This window comes from Vulpes lagopus, chromosome 18 (genome assembly GCF_018345385.1).
Source record: "Vulpes lagopus strain Blue_001 chromosome 18, ASM1834538v1, whole genome shotgun sequence".
Classification (NCBI taxonomy): domain Eukaryota; kingdom Metazoa; phylum Chordata; class Mammalia; order Carnivora; family Canidae; genus Vulpes; species Vulpes lagopus.
In genome coordinates, this window is record NC_054841.1 from 14,840,218 (window position 1) to 14,860,934 (window position 20,717).

Below are 20,717 nucleotides of genomic sequence, written 5' to 3' on the forward strand. Positions count from 1 at the left end.
TAGCACTCCAAGTGCTCCTTATCCCTGAAGATCAAGACAAAGCCCCACTCCTGCAGGATGGTTCCCTGAGACCCCGAGTCTGAGCTCTAAGACACTAACTAGGGTTCTGGTAGGCCTTAGTCCCTTGCCTGGCCTCAGTCTATTCTGTATCCCATCCTGGAACCTTACCATGGGCTCTGTAGTTGATAAGTGTAAGGTGCTGACTCCTCCCATCTAAATGAGAATATCTCATTCTCTAGACCAGAAAGAGGCACAGAGATGAACACATTGTAGGGACTTTATAATCCCCTCATCCACGGGAAGTTACGTCATTAAAATGACCTTCAAGATACTTATGGTAGAAATTCAAATACATACTAGGGGGACAGCATGGGCTGGAAAGCCTGCCTTGCATTACCAGACAACTCAATATATGAGTACTATAGCCAAGTATAAACTGCCAGGCAGACAAAATAGGCTAGAGTATGGAGTAAGAGGATGCAGACACAGCAGAAGGAAGGATCATTCTAGAAGCTCAGAGTGCCCACCTTGGGGGCAGTAATGCATACTCTAATGACAGGGGGATGCTTGCTCCATTGGACAGTGATGTGGAGGGCAGGGTATTGGGTCTTCCTTGAGGAGTTTGGCTCTCTATTATTAGATAAATCGGAGACTGCTGTGAGTTCACCAAACCCTGCTTTGTATTGTCTTGGGAATACAGATAGATTATGTCTGCCAGTCTCCTTTGCAAATAAGAGGACTGTGTGATGACCTTATGGCAAATAGAATGTAGATAAAAATAGAGTTCCCTTTCTATGCTTGTCCCTTAAAAAGCTTCTATAAGAGCCTCCATACTACCATGTTCTCCAATCTGCTGTCTGGTTGCAGATGCCACCCTGAATGATGATTGAGTTATAGATAGAAGGATGCAGGATTTTGAATCATACATGGCATGGGGTCATTCACTGCACACACTCAGTGAATTGAGAATAAGCTTTTACTTCATTTACTGGGATATTTATAAATCTCTGCATTTTTGTTACAGCTATGAGGTTATTGATTAATATATAGGTCTAACTGGGAAGGCAGAGTTGGGTGCCTATACCCATGGTGATTAGATGGGAACAACAGTTGGTCATCATAAAACAGAAGGTAACCACAGGAATGCAGCATAAGACAAAGCAGGGCCCTCAGGTTGGTTATCAGTTTATTTGGCAGACACTTGGACCTTCTCAGGACAGAGAGATCAAGGGGAGAATGGAAGGATCCTCAGCCAGGGCAAGTGAATAACCCAGTAGGGAGCCAGGTAGCACTCTTCTTAGGTTAAACTGTCATCCTCTAGTCCACACTTGTGGTGGGCCTGCTAGAACCTAGGGATTTAGCATGCTTTTAAAGGGTTCTCTGGAAGAGAAAAGTCAAGTGGTTAAAATGCAGGGAGCCCTGGGGACAGCCAAACTTAATAGCACCCTGGTCCCTGTTAATGGGAACAGAAATTCTTTCTGTAAGATGAGGAGTTACCCATTTTAAGCAATTTCTCCAAAGAGATTTGCCAACTGGGGAGATAGGTGGAGCCCAGGACTCTTTGGGCCTGCCTGCCTCAAGGGGCCAATGGAAAGACCAGACCAAGGAGGCAATAGTCTGGACCTTGGACAAAGGAGGGATGAACAAACCGATGGATGACCCTTTGGGGGAACTGAATGAGAGCAAAGGAAGAAAAGTGAGCGCCCCCCTACATTGGTGCCTTGGGTTTTTTGCCCTGAATGGCAGTCTCAGTATAGAGATTAGAGTGCATTGCCTTATGCTGCCTATTTCTTTGACCAGGATTTTGGTGACTCTGTTCCATGTTACAGCTTCTGAATGAGGGTGACCAGTACTGAGGAAGCATGTCCAAGCCCAACCTTCCCACTCCAACCAACTCACTCATTGTCCAAGCAGATATTTCCACAGAAGGTCCAGCAACATGTATGATTGGGAGATAAACACTCCTGTAATTTAGTGCACCTCTTCTTACAATACTTTAACAGAGGCTGTACCCAGCACTGCTCAGTGGCTCTTCTTCCAACTGGAACTGAGATGGTAGATGTTGGCAGATCCATCACCCACAACTTAGAGAAAACACACACCTTTCCCAAGCTTAATAATCCTCAAGCTCTGAATCCTGAGCTCAAAGTCACAAACAAAATATTTCTCTTCATTTTAAGAAAATCCTTTCCTTGAATTCTAGCTGAGTCTTTTCACAGGAGACCCTTGTTGCATCACATGTCTTCCCTCTTTCCACATGTCCCCATAGCACTGCAGGCCTTTGGACCCTCCCCTAGCTCCCTAAAGATACGACCCAGGACAACTTCACAACAATGGTACTACCTCACCAGTCTATTTCTTTAGTACTTGGGATTTCAGGGCCTGCAATATTCTCTAGCTCCACTTTCCATACCTAGTTTACAGAATGGAAAACTGAGCTGAGGGAGAATAGATACTATCTTTCCCCTTGTCTCTTTGCTTCTGTGCTCATACCAACTAGGCACTCAACCTCTCTCTATGTTCCATATCTTTTACTAGCCCACAACCCTTCCTTCATTTTCCCCTCTTTATCATCTGGCCCCAAACTTTGACTCCTAAGAATCCCTTTCTTGTCTTTTCCATTTTTTCATATTCTAAAAGATTATTCCCTCCAAAGTAAATAATATTGCCCTTTGGTATTCATCAAAGGCAAGAAACCTGAAACTATGGACTCAGAGGGCAGCTCTGTGTTGGTGTTTCCACTGTCTAAGGTAGTCTAATACTGGGAATTATCATTTATTATAGCTTATGGGATGTACTTATAGGCAAAGCTAGGTTCCCTTTCCTTATGCCCATTATTTCTTTCAGATCTCAGAGGGGGATTTAGAGGGGCACCAAACTGGAAACATACATCCTAAATCTTTTGGATATCCCTGCTTTAAGGAGGGTTGTGGTCCAGAAAAGGTAGTCCCACAATCAGTTACACCCGTCATCCCAGGGCTGGGCAGAGACCCCTCCCCCCATGTCATACCACCTACAAAAAGTCTTGTCCTCGACGCCTCCCAGCACAGGCAGAAGCATCACAAACCCATATGTGAGCATGATGTGTAGGAGAACCTGGGGCTTCATGGTTGTCACTCTGTGTGTTTGGGTTAAGTTCTGGCAGAAGACAGGTCTTCTCCTAATGCCACCTGAGGTAGAACAGGAATTCAGGGGACTAGGATCAGAAGGAGATAGAAATTTCTTGTGAATATTGGGTTATTATTCTCCTATTTTTCCTTTTCACCCTCTGGCACCTAACAATGTATCAAGCTAGCCATTGGCTTCTGTAGACTACTTCCTCAACTTACGTTACAAGCCATTTCCTTTGCAAAATTACTTCTTTTAAAAATCCATTTCTTTCTTTTCTGATTAAAAAGCAATAAATCTTCAGCTTGTATAATTTGTCAAATGACAACAACAAAATACAAAAAGGAAACAGATAAGCATTAGATTCCACTACCTAGGGATACCCTGTGTATGTTAGGCCTTAGAATTTCTATAAACTTGGAATAGCTGAACACATCAAGGATCCTGATGTTTTTACGTAAGAACATATGTAATATTATAATACAATGAAAGTGTTGGTCCTGACCCTAAGCCAGAGTGCCAGAGTGATTCCAGAGTGAGTTATGGGAGATGGGCTACTCAGTAAGACTTGAAAAAGTTGATGGCCAGATATTAGTTAGTGGACTCTTAAAACTTTCATCTAAATAGATGACCCAAAGTTGAAGAAGTTGCAGAGGTTTTGAAGATTTTATTGGTAAGAAGATCTGTTCAATCAGTGAGGAAGCTGTCTTCTGATTCCAAGTGGACAGAAAAGACTTTGTGGATACTACTCATTGAGCTTACTGTGCATCTCCAGAAGTTTGTAGTGATCCTGTAGGCCTGAAACATAACTGAAGACTTGTAAGGGCAAGAAATCTGGCTAAAGTGGCCTTCAGTACCAAAGAAGAGAATGCAGTTGGGGTCCATCTGAATTGTAAATGGCTAGATGCCATTTTGGCATCTAGTTCATTCTTCAGTGAACCCTTGAAATCTCCCTTGGAAGAGTGCCAGAAGCACAAATCTAGCTTTTGATAGTAGTGTACTGTGTGAGAACTGTCCTACTCCTACTTATTGGTTCTTCCTGCCTCTACTACCTAGGAGACAGAAACTTTTTTTAGCCAGATAGATGTGAAGGAACAGAATCATGAAGAGCCCAAGGTGGAGATACCACATCCTTTCTTATAACTAGAGCTTCTGAGGGAGGAGAGAGTCTACAGTTCTCAACAGTTTTAGAATTGTGGCTAATTACATGGGCCTGCACATTTAATTATTAAGTTGAGCTGTTTTGTGATTAGAGAGTCACACAATTTAGGGGGTCCCACCTAGTTTTCCTAAAGAGGCAAGGAAACAACTGGCCAATCTGAATAAAGTATACAGGCAAGAGAGACAAAATAATATGATCATATCACACAAATCATGCCAACAATCCAACTATCAATATCACTATCATTCCTCCATATATGGTGGTAATTGTTAAAGAGAAAACAATGAAGCAGAAGAGGAAATAGCCTGCTGACAACTGGCAGCTGAGGTGGGGGGGCGGGCATGGACATAGGCCTTGGAAGCAGGAGCATTAATTACTGCTAAAATTCCCAGAGCTCTCCCATCTGCCCCCTTTAGCCTTTATCTGCTGCTTCACCATCCTGAAATCAAAGAGGAAGAAAAAGGAGGGGTGGCAGGACCGCAGAATCGCAGATATGACTGAGGCTGATGTAAATCCGAAGGCCTACCCCTTTGCAGATGCCCACCTCACCAAGAAACTACTGGGCCTTCCTCTCTATCCTCTCAGGATTCATCCTCTTTGGTGAATGGAGCAGTCATGTAACTACAAGCAGCTTCAGAAAGGAGCCAACGAAGCCACCAAAACCCTCAACAGAGGCATCTCTGAGTTCATCGTGATGGCTGCAGATGCTGAGCCCCTGGAGATCATCCTGCACCTTCCACTGCTGTGTGAAGATAAGGACATGCCCTACATGTTTGTGTGCTCCAAGCAGGCCCTCGGGTGGGCCTGCCGGATGTCCAGGTCTGTCATCACCTGTTCTGTCACCATCAAAGGAGGCTCCCAGCTGAAGCAGCAGATCCAGTCCATTCAGCAGTCCATTGAAAGGCTCTTAGTGTAAACCACTGGCCTCTGTCCTACTCCTCAGTGAGTCCTCCCCCTGGGGTTGTGTATCATATCATCTGTGTTCGCATGTAGTTTCTCCAGCTACCTTCTCTTGTTATATTCTAGTACTAAATCCGGGTTTTGCATTTTTGTATTATTTTTGTTTTACAGGTTGTTATCTGTATATTAATCCCCCACCCCACCTCCATCTCCCATTCTACTCTCTCTCTACCATCCTATCCTCCCTTTTGAAAAATGAACTAATGCCAAGAACAGGCAGAAACAGAGTGGTGACACCATTCAGAGGCAGGAAGAGCCTCGTCAGAGATCTGGTTTGAGCTCACTGCCTGTTGCATGTAGGACATGATGGATGTAAACACCATTCACTTTGTATCCTTTGTGCCTGGAGTACAAAATCATGCCATATGTGTTTGGTCTCTAGGGGATTATGAATCATTAGGGGAGAAAGCATGTATTCTTTGAAGGTGTTAGGTGTGTGTTCAAGTGTCATTTGCCAAAACGCTCCTGCTGTTTGCTTGGTAATGTGATGTTGTTCCCCTTTCCCCCAAATCCCAACCATGCCCCTGAGGGCGGCAGGGCAGCAGCATACCAAAGAGATGTGCTGCAGAATTCCAGAGGCTACCTGGGTGAGTTAGACATGGGGCAGCTGATGTAAGGAGTTGAGAAGTGGCTAGAAAAAAAAAAAAAAAAGAGGGTCCACTGACACTGGAATGAAGTCTGAGCAAATCATGGAGACCTGACTGGAAGCTATAGCAGATACATTGGAATCAAGGAAACATCCTTTCTGGTGAATGGAGTTGCCTTCAATGGATACTTGGTACCAGCTCTGAGAGCCCTTATGCCTGTTTCCTGCCAGAATGTGGGTCAGGGTCAGATGTATGTATTCTTTATCACATCAGAAGGACAGTGCTAGTGTGTCATTCTTGTGAACATCCTAATAAAGAAATATATTCATATTCCGAAATAAAATAAAAGAGCCCAAAAGAAGAATAAAATTCCAATGTTATGAATTACATGGCCACAAGGCAGTGACTGTCCTTCTCCCTAGAAGTCTTTGTATTTGTTCAGAAGTTTTCCACTAAGCGGAAAAGCCTCCCCCGCACTGTCCAGTAACGATAGCCGCTGCCCACAAGTGACAATTTTAATTAAATTTAAAATCTGACTTCCATTCATTTCACACATTCAATAGCCACATGTAGCTAATGGCTATTATGTTGAACAGCTCACACATATAACATTTCCAACATCCCTGAGAGTTCTAGTGAAAACAGTGCTCGAGATGAATCAAGGAAAATTCCTCTGCTCAAAAGCAAGTGTTGACTAGAGATCATTTAAAAAGCATAAAATTTTTCAAAGGCAGTTTTGAAAATGTGTTCTTCTTTCAGAAAAAGTGAAATTTAGAAGCTGGAAAAATGCAAGTTTTAGGCATATGAACATTTGACACATTGACTGCGAGCAGATTAGATTTAGAAGACCTGAGGAGGAGCTACTGCCTTCTCCATCCCGTCTGGGCCTTGGGAAGCCCCAAGCTAAGCAGGCTGGAGCAGAAGATATCCAGCCCTCAGACTGCCCCCTGCCCCTCCCAAGTAGATCCCAGCCAGGAGCTGACAAGAGTGGGGCTGGGCTTTTACAATTGAGGCAGCCCCAGAAAGGCCTCATGTCCTCTGGAGAAGGGGTGTTCAACCCGGGATGCTCCAAGCCTGGGGTGGGCTGGACCAGGGAGGGGGCCCTGGGTGGGGAGTCAGCTCTACCACTGTCCTGCTGTGCACTCCGGGAAGCATCTCTGCCTCCGTGGGCCTCCTGCCCTGTGAGGTGGAGAGGCCCGATCAGGGCGTCACAAAGGCCTTTCCTGGGATTCTTTAATTTTCAGACACACATAGATATGAAACTTAGGAAAAAGTTGAAGTAATGGAAAAACATTCACACATAAAAAGCAACACACTAACTTGTATCAGGATTGAAACCGATATGTTTAGGATTCTTTGTAGTCATAAAGTCACTTAACTGGGCTTCCTCAGAAAGCTGTACCTCCTTAGCATAACCTATTCACCTTCCTCCCCCGTCTTGGCCCCTCCTCTGTGGATAAGCTCCCACAGCTCAGGTGGAGGCTCAGTCTGAGCACTACCCCAGACCTGGATTTCCTCCTTTGACTGCAGTGGGGTGGATTTCAGACCCCCCACCTCCCAATAGCAGCAGCTAGGTCACCTGGAGTTAGGGAGGAGGAGAGAGACCCTCCTGGGAGTGGGAGTGGTTTGGGCACCACCAGGGCCCAGTGGGCCCATCCTGGCCCCTGAGGCCAGCACCAGACTTGTCTGCCCAGAGTGACGACACCTGGAAGACAGAATGTGCAGGCATCAGACTACAGGGAAGCCAGAACCCCCTCCTATGCCCTTGCTCCTCCCAGGAGAGTTGAGGCTGAGACCTCAGGCACTTGCCCACCCCTGCTCTGCTACATTACCTCCTTGGGGGAGGACGCCAATCTTGAATATTTATTGAGTGTATTTATTTGATTAACATTACATTTAGTGGGCATTATCTTTGGAACAGTGATAAAATGTGGTACGTGTCACATAGATTTCTTGGTTCTGGGCTTGGCCTGTGGCTCAGAGCTCCACTGGGGCCTCCCTTTGGCATCCCACCTCACCCCCCTTTCCAGCTCCCTTCCTATCCTGACCTCTGGCCCTCCTGGAGCGGGGAGCATTGAGTGTGGGTTGTACTGCAAACCCAATCCACGTCTAGTGGCCAGCGAGTGGTGGCAACATCCTGGCTGAGGCCCAGTCTGCTGGCTGCCACTCCCCTACCCACCCAATTCCCATGTACTCCGTTGGTGGATTGGGGGCACAGAAGGGGGGACTGGCAGCTGCTTGGAGCTACAGCTCTGCATCATGGACTCTGAAAACTACATCTTCCTGAAACCTGAAGGAGAAAGTCTGGCTGTTCCGGGTTCTGCCCAGAAGCAGTCCTGGTGGGAGAAGGAAGACACAGGATTATTGTAGTGGAATCTGACCACCACTCATCTGTGCCCCAGATACAGAGCACACAGCTCCTGAGGCTGAGAAATAAAGCAGGCCCCCCAAATATAAAAAAAAAAAAGAAGACTTGAGGAGAAGAACAAGAGAAGGAGATTATTGAGAGAAAGCAAAGGAGGAGGATAGCCTTTAAAATGTAAAAGATCTGAGTCTGGAGGGCTTCCACTCTTAGCTGCTTACATCTGTTCTCCAACCTTCTATATTCAGAACCTGTGTCCCTGCCATGAAGGAGAACTGCCAGCTGAAGGTATTAAGACTTTATTTACCACTTGGCAATACTTACCAAGGGATACAACCTAATTGGAAAAGCTCCAGGCCAAAGGCCAACTATCTTGGAGCATGGTAGATTGTCAGAAATCCTATAAATCACTCACATAGTTAGCAAAAAAAAAGTCAGTTCAGAGTGGTAGGATATCCATTTCCTCAGCCTGGCTCAGAGTGTAGGCAGCAGTGCATAGCAAGGCAGATGAGCAATGCAGATGCTCTGTCAGCCACTTTCAGGTGGGGATATGAGGAAGGAGGTAGCTGGGTGAAGGTTAGTAGGCCCTGGGGTGGGCTGCATTCCTGGACACTGCCTTTGCTCAAAGAAGGAGGAAAACTAGTGCACACTGACAGAAACACAGTAAACCCAAAGCCATGGGTTCCATGAAGCTATGTATTTGTATCTAACACCGAGGAGGGCACTTGATGGAATGAGCACTGGGTGTCATACTATAGGTTGGCAAGTCAAACTTAAATAAAAGCAAAGGAAAAAATATTTAAAAAATATAAAACATTCATTCTAGATCTAAGTTTTCCAGAACTTTGAGATCTGTTCATTGAAAAGGCCTTACTCTTAGTCCAGTTCTCTGAGTTCTGTACTTGCCCTTAAAGGGTGCTCAGGATCCTGGGGATGCTCAATCCTCTTCTTTACACACCTCAGGTGCACTAACAAGCCAGAAGATATATATATATAAAATCATGTCCAGGGTGGGTCCTACTCACATACAGAATTCTGGGTGAATTCTTTGGTCATTTTGAGATCGAGGGTAGGATAATGACAAAACCCCTAGGTTTTGCAAAGACACAGACCAACTGTTCCCCTCAGAATTCAGGATCCTGAGCTTACCAGATAATGTTAAAGAGGAGAAAGTACTGGATTTAGAGTCAAGAATACAGATATCTTGTTTCATGTATGCCCTTTTACCTGTGGGACCTCAGACAGGTATGTCCCCTCTGTCTCAAGTTTCTTATTCAAACACCAGAGACAGTAATCTCCATCTCACAGGAATAGTGCTGATGCCACCTATGCAGAGAATTCATCCAAGCAAGGCATCAATAAAAGCTGGTGCCTCCTGACCCTTATCTTTACTTACCTCTGAAGGTGTTTGAGTTGAGTGTGTGAGGAACTGGCTGATAGCTCTTTTATGTGGCCTCTTCTTACTTGGGGAGGGGGAGAGGAGGTTGTGACCTGGAACCAGGACAGAAGAGCATAAAAACAAGGTTCAAAGGCCTAGAACTTAATGGTGATTTGCATTATGGCAGATCTGTAAGTTCTGCCCTGGAGCTACATTTTGGCCATATCACAGAGTTTTTCCTTTGATACTCTCCCATTCCAAAGGATCGGATTTTCTTTAATATGACAGTACATCCTATCCTGCTACACTAGAAGAACACTGTGTACCTTACTAACAGTTCTGGCCATCCAAACAGACCCAAGTCTTGAGTCTATCTGATGCATCTGAGTCTCCCCATAGGTAGACTGAAGTGCAGTTTGCGTATCTATTTGCTTTGGACTTGCTTTGTGCTAATAAGATCCCACCTTTCTCTGTATTGATTCTCTTTTGCTAATTGAAGCATAGCACTGGCATGGCTGGGTGTCTCAGCGGTTGGGTGCCTGCCTTGGGCTCAGGTCGTGATCCCAGGATCTGGGATTGAGTCCCACATCAGGTTCCCTGGGAGGACCCTGCCTATGTCTCTGCCTCTCTCTCTCAGTCTGTGTCTCTCATGAATAAATAAATAAATCTTTAAAAAAATTAAAAATAAAACATAGCAGTATCTCCCACCAAATGCCTTCGGGGTTTTATGTGGATAAAAAAAGACTGAACAGGAACGACTTAGGAAAGGCAGATGGCCACCCAGCAAATGAGGGAAGTAAAGTGACCGAATCTAGCACCAAGGTCTTGACACAAGTTTGTGGGTTGAGGGCTGGGGGCCTTTGCTCACCAAATATCAGAGAGGAGTTTTGCACTGGGCACTCATACACATGATTTGGAGCTTATTAGAAAAAAAAAAGAGTCCAGAGGCCAAGGGCCAGGGCTGCCAGGGAGCAGACTTCATTCTTCCAAACTCTATGTCCAGGAATATTTCATACATTGCCTGGAGATATCCATGTATAAGCATTTTTTTCTAGGATTCATCAAATGCACTGAACAGTAGGAAATGTATTTCAGGATTCTGAGGACTTGGCTATGGAGGGTAGACTGTATAGAGACAAAAGGCAGAATTTGGGGACCTGGGTACAAAGGCGTGGGAGCAAACAGAAGGCGTGGGAGCAAAGGCGTGGGAGCAAACGTGGGAACTTTGATGGGTGGGGACTACAAAGGCTGCCACACCTAAAATGATTGCGTTATGGAATCCCAAGACCTCTTTTTCTATGGCCAGGTAATAATGTTCTGTGAGGGGCAATCACAGCTCTGCCCTGTGTCTGGTCCAGATGTTAGGGGTCCCTAGTGGTCTGTTTGAGGAGCACAGTCACTGAGAGTGCCAAGGAGGTTCATCTGGGGATTCTTGCCACACTTGGTTTTGGACTATGCAAATAGATCTTCAAAAAAGCTGTGTAGATTTTAGGAAAACAGCAGGCCTTTACTCTTGCTTTTGCTCTCTGCATATTTTATTTTATTTTTTTAAACAAAATTCACATTTTATTTAGGTTGAAATAAACTATACAAAATTGATTTTCTTCACCAAAAATAACAGCAATGTTTTCTGTATTATTCCTAGATAACCACAAAACACTTATTTTTGTAGGTTTTCCAGGTTTTGTTTATAACTCAAGACGAGGCAGTAGATATAGTTATGGAAAAAGACAGAGGAAAACAGACAAATCACTTGTCAGTATCCATGGCCTCTGATCCTGTCTTGACCATGAACAGAAGTGTTCAACATACACCTGCTAAAAAAGCTTACAAAGACATAGGTGTTCAACATATACTTGCTAAACTAGGTTCAACAAAGGAATGTAAACAGCAACAACCCAATGTGGAACAATGGCAGGTTCTCTCATTCAAACTTTAAGTATAAATTGTTCCTTTAAGTTCATTTGATAAAGACAAAATCTACACTGCAATCTTCGCTTGGCAAGCTCACTTTTCTCTCTGTCTGGTAACTCCCTTAACTCCATTATAGATTTTTAACATACTAACACTCCTATTACTCAAATGTCACTCGTGAGCTTCATTGTAACATTTTACAAAATGTACTCCTTCTTCCCACACCTCTTCAAAATCTATTTTCTCTCTGCATATTTTATACACATGTACATATATACATACATACACATATACATGCATGAACACTCATACATATACACACATATATATACACTTACATATATAGTCACATAATATATATACTCACATATATACACACATACATATAAACAGACAGGCATATATATTCATATATACATATATGGATATGAATTTATGTATACATTCACACAAATTATTACTTATATGATTATATGTATACATATACACATATAGTACACACATATATAATACATGCTCATGTAATTTTTATCTGTAATGTGCCTTGTGTTCTTCTAAAACTATAAGGTTGTGTTGTTGGTGTCTGCTCTCATAGTCCCCATTCCTGAGCTCTAGAGAAATCCTAGTGATTGCTTATTCCATTGGCATTTGAATGTTTAAAAAAGATTTATCTGTATATCTGAGAGAGAGAGAGAGAGAGCAGGAGGAGGGCCAAAGGGAAAGGGAGAGAATCCCAAGCAGACTCTGCTGAGCCCAGAGCCCAAAGTGGGGCTCTCAGGACACTGAAATCTTGATGTGAGCCACAACCAAAAGTCCAGTTCTCAACCAACTTAGCCACCCAGGTGCCCTGATATTTGTATTTTTAAAACTGAGACATAATTTACATGTATTAGTTTCAGGTATGTAGCATAATGATTCAATATATATATGGTGAAATGATCATCACAATAAATCCAGCTAGCATTCATCACTACACAATTACATAATTTTTTCCACATGCTGAGAGATTTTAAGACCTATTCTCTAAGCAACTTTTCAATATACAATACAGTATTGTTCACTACTGTTACCATGCTGTACAGTACATCCCAGAACTTATTTATTTTGTAATTGGAAGTTGGTACCTTTTGACCCTTGTCACCCATTTTGTTCACACTCTACCTGCCACCTCTGGTAACCACTAGATTGTTCTTTGTAGGTATGAGTTTGGGCTGTCTTGGTTTTCTGTACATATATGTGAGATCATACAGTATTTGCATTTGTAAAGGATCCAATTTCCAAAGAAAAAATGGCCGATGATGGAAATTTAAGCATCCCTTAGGGATTCTTTTAGGACAGGGAGGTCTTTACAGTTGACCTCAGGTTAAAGAGTAAGATTGTGTGTCTATCCCACCCAGAAAATGTTGAAAGAGGAGACAGTCTGTGGAGCTCTCCCCACAGTCACTAGGGTGAACAAGGAAAAAAGAGGAGGCAGGGGAGAAGGAAAGGCTGAGGGGTTCTCTCCAAGGGTGTAGGTTGGTGGAGCTTGTCAGCCGGAAGAAATAATTTAAGTTGAAGGAAGGCTAGAGTGATTGACCCTCCACCTCACAGAACGTGAAAAGGTCCCTTCTCAGAATTCACCTCCTCACTCCAAAATACCAGAACAAATTACCCACATTTTCTGTTCTTTCAGAGAGTAGAGGTAGTTCATTTGAAATGGCTGTTTTGAGTTCCTATATCTACTCCTGGCTCTGCTACCAATCCATGTGGAGTTGGCAGATCTGCTTGGATAAGCCTGCAAATCTCACCGACTCCTGGACCAAACAGTTTCTCTTCTAAGAGTCCAATTCCAGGGCTGGATCTTAGTACCCAGTGTAAACAATGAGGTAAGAGAGTCCTTCTGGTCCCTAGGACTTGCTATGTGTTGTTGGGAAGCAAGATTGGAGACATGACAAAGGTACTGCATTGAGCACCTACTGTGTGCCGGGTACTATGAGGGTGTATATAAGATGTCATCTTATTTCATCCTCACCATGGAAGTGTCAAGAATTAATGAATGGACTAAGTCTACAGAGGTCATAGGACTGTCCCAGTGTTACGAAGCTGGTGAATATTGGGGTCAGTTTCAACTCCCCATCTACCCCAGCACAAAACGTATGAACATTCCTCTGCTACTCATATTTTTATTTTTATTTATTTTTATTTTTTTTTAAAGATTTTATTTATTTATTCATGATAGTCAGACAGAGAGAGAGAGAGAGAGAGGCAGAGACACAGGCAGAGGGAGAAGCAGGCTCCATGCACCGGGAGCCTGACGTGGGATTCGATCCCGGGTCTCCAGGATCGCGCCCTGGGCCAAAGGCAGGCGCCAAACCGCTGCGCCACCCAGGGATCCCTACTCATATTTTTATAGACAAGAGAAGGTTGATTCATGCCCATTATCTCCAGACTTACACTGTGGTGCCTTATAAGGTTTAAGGAAATTAGCACTCATCCTCTGTTGAGTTAAATATGATTTATCCATATTTAGTTACAAAACTATCCATCTCTCTCTTTACATATACATATATGTATTTATTTATACAGGCATACATGCATATATATGTGTATTTATTTATTTATACTTAACATATCTACTTAATTCTTGCACCCACACAATCCACTTCTCTTATATTAATCTCAGAAATAAAAGATTTATGGTTGAAAATATTCAATATAATACATTGTCTAGATAATCAGTAATTAGTATAATGCAAATGGTGGACAATAGGAATTTAAGTGAGATGTGTGTAATTATGGAAAACCACATTGTGAAATATTTACCTGATTAAATGAGGGTGGGGCAAAATGGATAACAATAGATGGGTGATTTCAAATATGAGAAAACAATAGATTGTTTATATTAAATATGCAAAAATAGAGTGGTAATAAATGAGACACACATGAATTCTCTAGTTAGATTATCATATTTTTTAAAAAATTATACTCTTCTCTTTTTTTTCTGTAAATTATCTAATAATTAGAATTGGGAAAAAATTGGGACACTTGGGTTGCTCAGTGGTTAGGCATCTGCCTTTGGCTCAGGTCATGGTCCCAGGGTCCTGGGATCAAGTCCTGTATCAGGCTGCTTCTGATACAGGGGAACCTGCTTCTCCCTCCACCTGTGTCTCTGCCTCTATCTGTGTCTCTCATAAATAAATAAATAAAATCTTTTTTTTTTTTTAAAGAAGTAGGAAAAATTTGTTTGCAAAGGAGGGGGTTAATCATATGAGAGCAGGAAACTTCTTCAGAAGCCCAGGTCCCAGAGAGAACAGCGTGTGATAAGGGGAGGAAACAAGGCCAGTAGAAGAAAGGAGGAGCCTAGGATAACCAGCCAACTCTTCGGAGAAGTCTGTGCCAGACTGAGAACACTCTACTCTGGCCAGAGTCATGCCAACCCAGGCTCTGTTGCTTATCCTGCTCCTCTGTTTGCTGCTGCTGCAGGCCCAGGGAGGGTACCATAAATCCAAGAGGATGCAGGGTAGGTGACAGGAGGGGAAAGGGGCCTTCCGAGGAGGACCTGGGAATTGGAACCTTTAACACATCCTGCTCAGACCACAGCACTATGAAGACTCTGGGTCCTCCAAACCATGGCCCTCTGGCCCCTTTACCCAGCTCTGGGAATGTGATGTGGGTGGAGGGGGAACCTCTATCTTTTGATTCTCCATTCCAAATATCCAGACAAATGGTACATTCAGTAGTGAAAGGTACATCATGGCCTGAGAATCATCAGGGGAAACCAAAAAACTATTCTTCGATTTCTGCAAATAGGTGACACGTTACATCCAGAAATGTTGGTGGGAGTAGGTATAGAATAAAAGGACCCTGGGAAAGCAAGTTTGGGGGTGTTCAAAGTCAAGTCCAAGTTATCATTGGAGGGACCAGGATGGTGACAGTAGAAGGGAAAGAAAGAGAGTGCAAGTGGTATTTTCTGTGAAGGGGCAAGGGCCCTGGAATCAGGGACAGTGACAGGAGAGAGGGGGCAAAATGGCAAGTCTTCTTCTCTGGACCCTGAAAATTCTGGAGAGTGGAGAGCATCTGCAGGATATCTCAGACTCTGCTGGTTTCTCAGAGTGTAGATTCTAGGGAGAATATTCACCAAGGCCATGACTAACAGGAGAGACAAAGTCCTGGCTGCAGAGTATGGAGAGGGCCCAGGAAGATCAGGCATTGAGATCTATTAGGGGAAAATGGGGGGAAATAGGATTTAATATACTACCATCACCAGGATTGGGTGAAAGGCAGAAAGTGAGTTCCCTGAAAAGTCCAAGAGTGTCATGTGTAGGACCAGGTTCTAGGGTCTTTGGGAGAGGATTTAAACTTGAGAAGAGTGCTCTTAAGGGATCTGGTTCCACTGACCCTGTTCCTGCTCTGTTTCAGAAATACAGCTGATTAAGGAAATCAAGGTCTGTGAAAAGCACACCACCATATACATGTGCAGACGCCCATGTGAATATCATCAAGACTGTCAAGCAAATAACATATGCTGTTCAACCTTCTGTGGGAATATTTGCATGAGCACCCTCCAGTGAGTGGTGAGGAGGCTGGGCTGCTGTCCCAAACCTCTATTCACACCAAGGCATGAAGACTTCAGATAGCAGGCAAGAGGATATCAACAGGAAAGCAGTCTTCCCACTGTCTGAACTGATTGTTCCTGTCAAATAAACCAGAACAAACCTCCACACACCTGACTATTCTACTCCCAGTGCTTGTGATCCTTGAGGACATAGTGCAGATCACAGAGTGCCTACTCGCTGGATCCAGGTCTCTGATCTCTCTCCCCTTGTCATACTTCTCTCTTCTCTCTCCTGTTGGCCCCCACACCCTTGCCAGGCCCCTGAGGCCCTGCCTCATTGTTGATCTGCTCACTGAACGAGTACTCTCAGGAGAAACTTCTCATGTGTGATATCTCCCAAAGCTAACAAGAATACTCCTTAGCCTGGATCAGAAGGTCCAAGTTAAACGTGAGGGAGGTGGGGCTAGACATTGGTCACAGAGTAGGAGGTCCACAACGAGGCCTCTTCTTAACTGATCCACACCATCCCATTCTTCCTATTCTCCTTGTGAGGTTCAGATTACTGTCCCTTTAAAACAATCCAAGGGAAATTAAGTAATATGCTCAAGGCCAAGAGATTGAGAGACCATGATAGGCTGGAGGGGGATGCTTGCGTGGACTCCCTGTTTGCTCACTGCTCCTCCACATGTAAAAACATGGCCATGGAAGTGAATGCCTTCACTAACATCTCCCACCACATCCTCCACCAGAACGGCCACTCTTGGGATGGGGCCTGGAATGGGATACCAGAACTTGAGATGCCAGTGCCTTCCATCAATTTAAAGGTCCACACTAAAAAAAAAAAAAAAAAAAAAAAAAAAAAAAAAGGTCCACACTTTTCCGCAATCCCCCTCACTCTCTCTCTCTTTATTAATCCAGGAAAAGGCTACATAGTAGAGAACAGGGGGCTCATGGTGATGCTACCAAGGATTAATTGCCTATTGAGGGTAGCTATGGATGTTGCTCATGGTCTCATGGTGAATCAGTGGACCTTAATCATTGGACAGACTCCTGACCACTCTGTGCCAGCAGAGAGGCTCTGAGGTGGTCGTGGGACTAAATCCAGGGACTGGGTCACATAGGCCCAGTGGGGACATGGAGTCAAGTGCAAAGAACTCAGGAAGGCAAGCAGGCCTTGCTGGAGGCAGGTGTGCAGTGGTACACTCCAGTCCAGTGCTTCCTGCTGGGCAGCAGGGAAGGATTGTCCAGAGGAGGAAACCTACCTCTTTCAGGCCAGAGCCTCTGGCCCACCTCAGAAGCATCCCAGGGCTCCTAGTATTAGAGGAGCTTCTCCACCTCTCCTAGGAGCTGCACTTGACCAGGAGGCCTTAGGAAAGAGAGATCAAGATCAACTAGGGGTGGTAGAAGGGGAGTAGGGTGGGGGGTGAGAGTGAATGGGTGACAGGCACTGGGGGTTATTCTGTATGTTGGTAAATTGAACACCAATAAAAAATAAATTAAAAAAATAAAATAAAAAATAAAATAAAAAAGATCAACCAGCAGCACAGACATCATCAGATGTAGATGGGCGGTAAGAGCATGCACTGCAGGAGCTCTTACTTGGTGCTTCCTCACATAGCCTGACTCTGCAAGCATCTTCCCAGTGCTTGGCCATGCCCCAAACACCCTGGGAGAGACTATTAAGAAAGGCAAAGTTCCTGCCAGGGCCCATATAGGAAATGAGCTCCCACATCCATATCCAGTGCTCCCTATCATGTGAGTACACCATGCTGCCAGCTGACCTATTTCTTGCCCCAGCGTGAGCACCTTGGACTATGAATTCTACTGGAAACAGCTGGTCTTCTCCATCAGGACAGCTGGTGTCCCAGCCTGTGTTCTACAGAGCTCTCTCGACACTCCACCCTGCCCAGTGACAAAGAGGCTACAGCTAGAATGCTTTGGCTGGGAGGAATGTTTCCCTGGTCAGCACTCCCTGTTCTGTGCTATGGAACAGCTGTGTGCCCCTGTGGTAGGGCAAGTGGAGGAGTGAGACCCCTGCAAGGACTGAATCTCACGAAGGCAGAGGAGGGACAAATGTACATTGTGCCATGACCTGGTGTCCTAAAAACTGAGTCCTGGCCTGCAGAGAATCATTGATCAGGCTGCCCTGTGTGACAAACACACAACCTCACATTCTCCATCTCATACACCATGATATAGGTGTATTCTCCATCTCATACACCATGATATAGGTAAACTTCTACGTCATATCAATCCTTTGCCTACCCTCACTGCTCACAGGTGGGTCCATACACCTTTGATGCCTTCACCCCAAAGTGTGCCCCACTACTGCTTCTGGTGTAGTATGTGTCATAACAAAGCCATGGTGCTTAATTAAGGAGCTATAGGGAGTTACCTGGGGAACAAGGGTTGGATTTCAGTGTTGAGTGCAATACCTTCAAAAGAAATGCCCATCAACAAATATAGAGAAGCTATAAGCCCAAGGACAACAGAAAGGAGGATTTGGTGAACCTACGGCAGGCAGTCTCTGATCTGTCTACTAATAGAGAGCCAAATTCCTAAAGGAAGACCCAAGACCCTGGCCTCCACATCACTGTCCAATGGAGCAAGCATCCCCTTGTCATTAGAGTAGGCGTGCTGACCTCAAGGTGGGTACTCTGAGCTTCCAGAATGATCCTTCCTTCTGCTGTATCTGTATCCTCTTACTCCTGCTTACTTTGTCTGCCTGGCAATTATACCTGGTAATAGTAGTCATATCCTGAGTTGTCTGGTAATGCAAGGCAGGATTTCCAGCCCATAGTGTTCCCCTAGTATATATTTGAATTGTTCTTTTTTTCAGGATTTCTTTTTCTTTTTTTTAAATAATAAATTTATTTTTTATTGGTGTTCAATTTGCCAACATACAGAATAACACCCAGTGCTCATCCCGTCAAGTGTCCCCCTCAGTGCCGGTCACCCATTCACCCCCACCCCCCACCCCCCCCCCGCCCTCCTCCCCTTCCACCACCCCTAGTTCGTTTCCCGAGTTAGGAGTCTTTATGTTCTGTCTCCCTTTCTGATATTTCCCACACATTTCTTCTCCCTTCCCTTATATTCCCTTTCATTATTATTTACATTCCCCAAATGAATTAGAACATATAATGTTTGTCCTTCTCCGATTGACTTACTTCACTCAGCATAATACCCTCCAGTTCCATCCACGTTGAAGCAAATGGTGGGTATTTGTCGTTTCTAATGGCTGAGTAATATTCCATTGTATACAAAAACCACATCTTCTCTCTCCATTCATCTTTCATTGGACACTGAGGCTCTTTCCACAGTTTGGCTATTGTGGACATTGCTGCTAGAAACATCAGGGTGCAGGTGTCCCGGTGTTTCATTGCATCTGTATCTTTGGGGTAAATCCTCAACAGTGCAATTGCTGGGTAGTAGGGCAGGTCTATTTTTAACTCTTTGAGGAACCTCCACACAGGATGGTTCAACACTCCTAAAACAATCAATGTGATTCATCATATCAGCAAGAGAAAAACCAAGAACCATATGATCCTCTCATTAGATGCAGAGAAAGCATTTGACAAAATACAGCATCCATTCCTGATCAAAACTCTTCAGAGTGTAGGGATAGAGGGAACATTCCTCGACATCTTAAAAGCCATCTACGAAAAGCCCACAGCAAATATAATTCTCAGTGGGGAAGCACTGGGAGCTTTTCCCCTAAGTCAGGAACAAGACAGGGATGTCCACTCTCACAACTGCTATTCAACATAGTACTGGAAGTCCTAGGCTCAGCAATCAGACAACAAAAAGAAATAAAAGGCATTCAAATTGGCAAAGAAGTCACTCTCCCTCTTCGTCGATGACATGATACTCTACATAGAAAACCCAAAAGCCTCCACCCCAAGATTACTAGAACTCATACAGCAATTTGGCAGCGTGGCAGGATACAAAATCAATGCCCAGAAGTCAGTGGCATTTCTATACACTAACAATGAGACTGAAGAAAGAGAGATTAAGGAGTCAATCCCATTTACAATTGCACCCAAAAGCATAAGATACCTAGGAATAAACCTAACCAAAGAGGTAAAGGATCTATACCCTAAAACCTATAGAACACTTCTGAAAGAAATTGAGGAAGACACAAAGAGATGGAAAAATATTCCATGCTCATGGATTGGCAGAATTAATATTGTGAAAATGTCAATGTTACCCAGGGCAATTTACACGTTTAATGCAATCCCTATCAAAATACCATGGACTTTCTTCAGAGAGTTGGAACAAATTATTTTAAGATTTGTGTGGAATCAGAAAAGACCCCGAATAGCCAGGGGAATTTTAAAAAAGAAAACCATAGCTGGGGGCATCACAATGCCAGATTTCAGGTTGTACCACAAATCTGTGGTCATCAAGACAGTGTGGTACTGGCACAAAAACAGACACACAGATCAATGGAACAGAATAGAGAATCCAGAAGTGGACCCTCAACTTTATGGTCAACTAATATTCGATAAAGGAGGAAAGACTATCCACTGGAAGAAAGACAGTCTCTATATTTGAATTTCTACCATAAGTATCTTGAAGGTCATTTTAATGATGTAACTTCCTTTGGATGAGGGGAGTATAAAGTCCCTACAACGTGTTCATCTCTGTGCCTCTTTCTGGTCTAGAGAATGAGATATTCTCATTTAGATGGGATGAGTCAGCACCTCACAGTT

At 44.0% G+C, this 20,717-nt stretch overlaps 2 protein-coding genes and 1 pseudogene across 2 annotated transcripts; 2 read left to right on the forward strand and 1 right to left on the reverse strand.

Moving 5' to 3' along the window:
• Positions 1-1,349: 1,349 nt before the first annotated feature.
• On the reverse strand, positions 1,350-3,108 carry LOC121477824 (protein WFDC9-like). The gene is made up of 3 exons (XM_041732362.1): positions 3,018-3,108; positions 1,900-2,047; positions 1,350-1,380 (listed from the first exon to the last, which is right to left on the reverse strand). The coding sequence occupies exons 1-3, from the start codon at positions 3,106-3,108 to the stop codon at positions 1,350-1,352; spliced, it is 270 nt and encodes an 89-aa protein (XP_041588296.1).
• A 1,655-nt stretch (positions 3,109-4,763) lies between these two features.
• Positions 4,764-5,186, forward strand: LOC121478153 (annotated as a pseudogene).
• A 9,693-nt stretch (positions 5,187-14,879) lies between these two features.
• On the forward strand, positions 14,880-18,034 carry LOC121477825 (WAP four-disulfide core domain protein 10A-like). The gene is made up of 3 exons (XM_041732363.1): positions 14,880-14,970; positions 15,870-16,017; positions 17,803-18,034. Exons 1-3 carry the CDS (start codon positions 14,880-14,882, stop codon positions 18,032-18,034), a joined length of 471 nt encoding a protein of 156 aa, XP_041588297.1.
• The last annotated feature ends 2,683 nt before the right edge of the window (positions 18,035-20,717 follow it).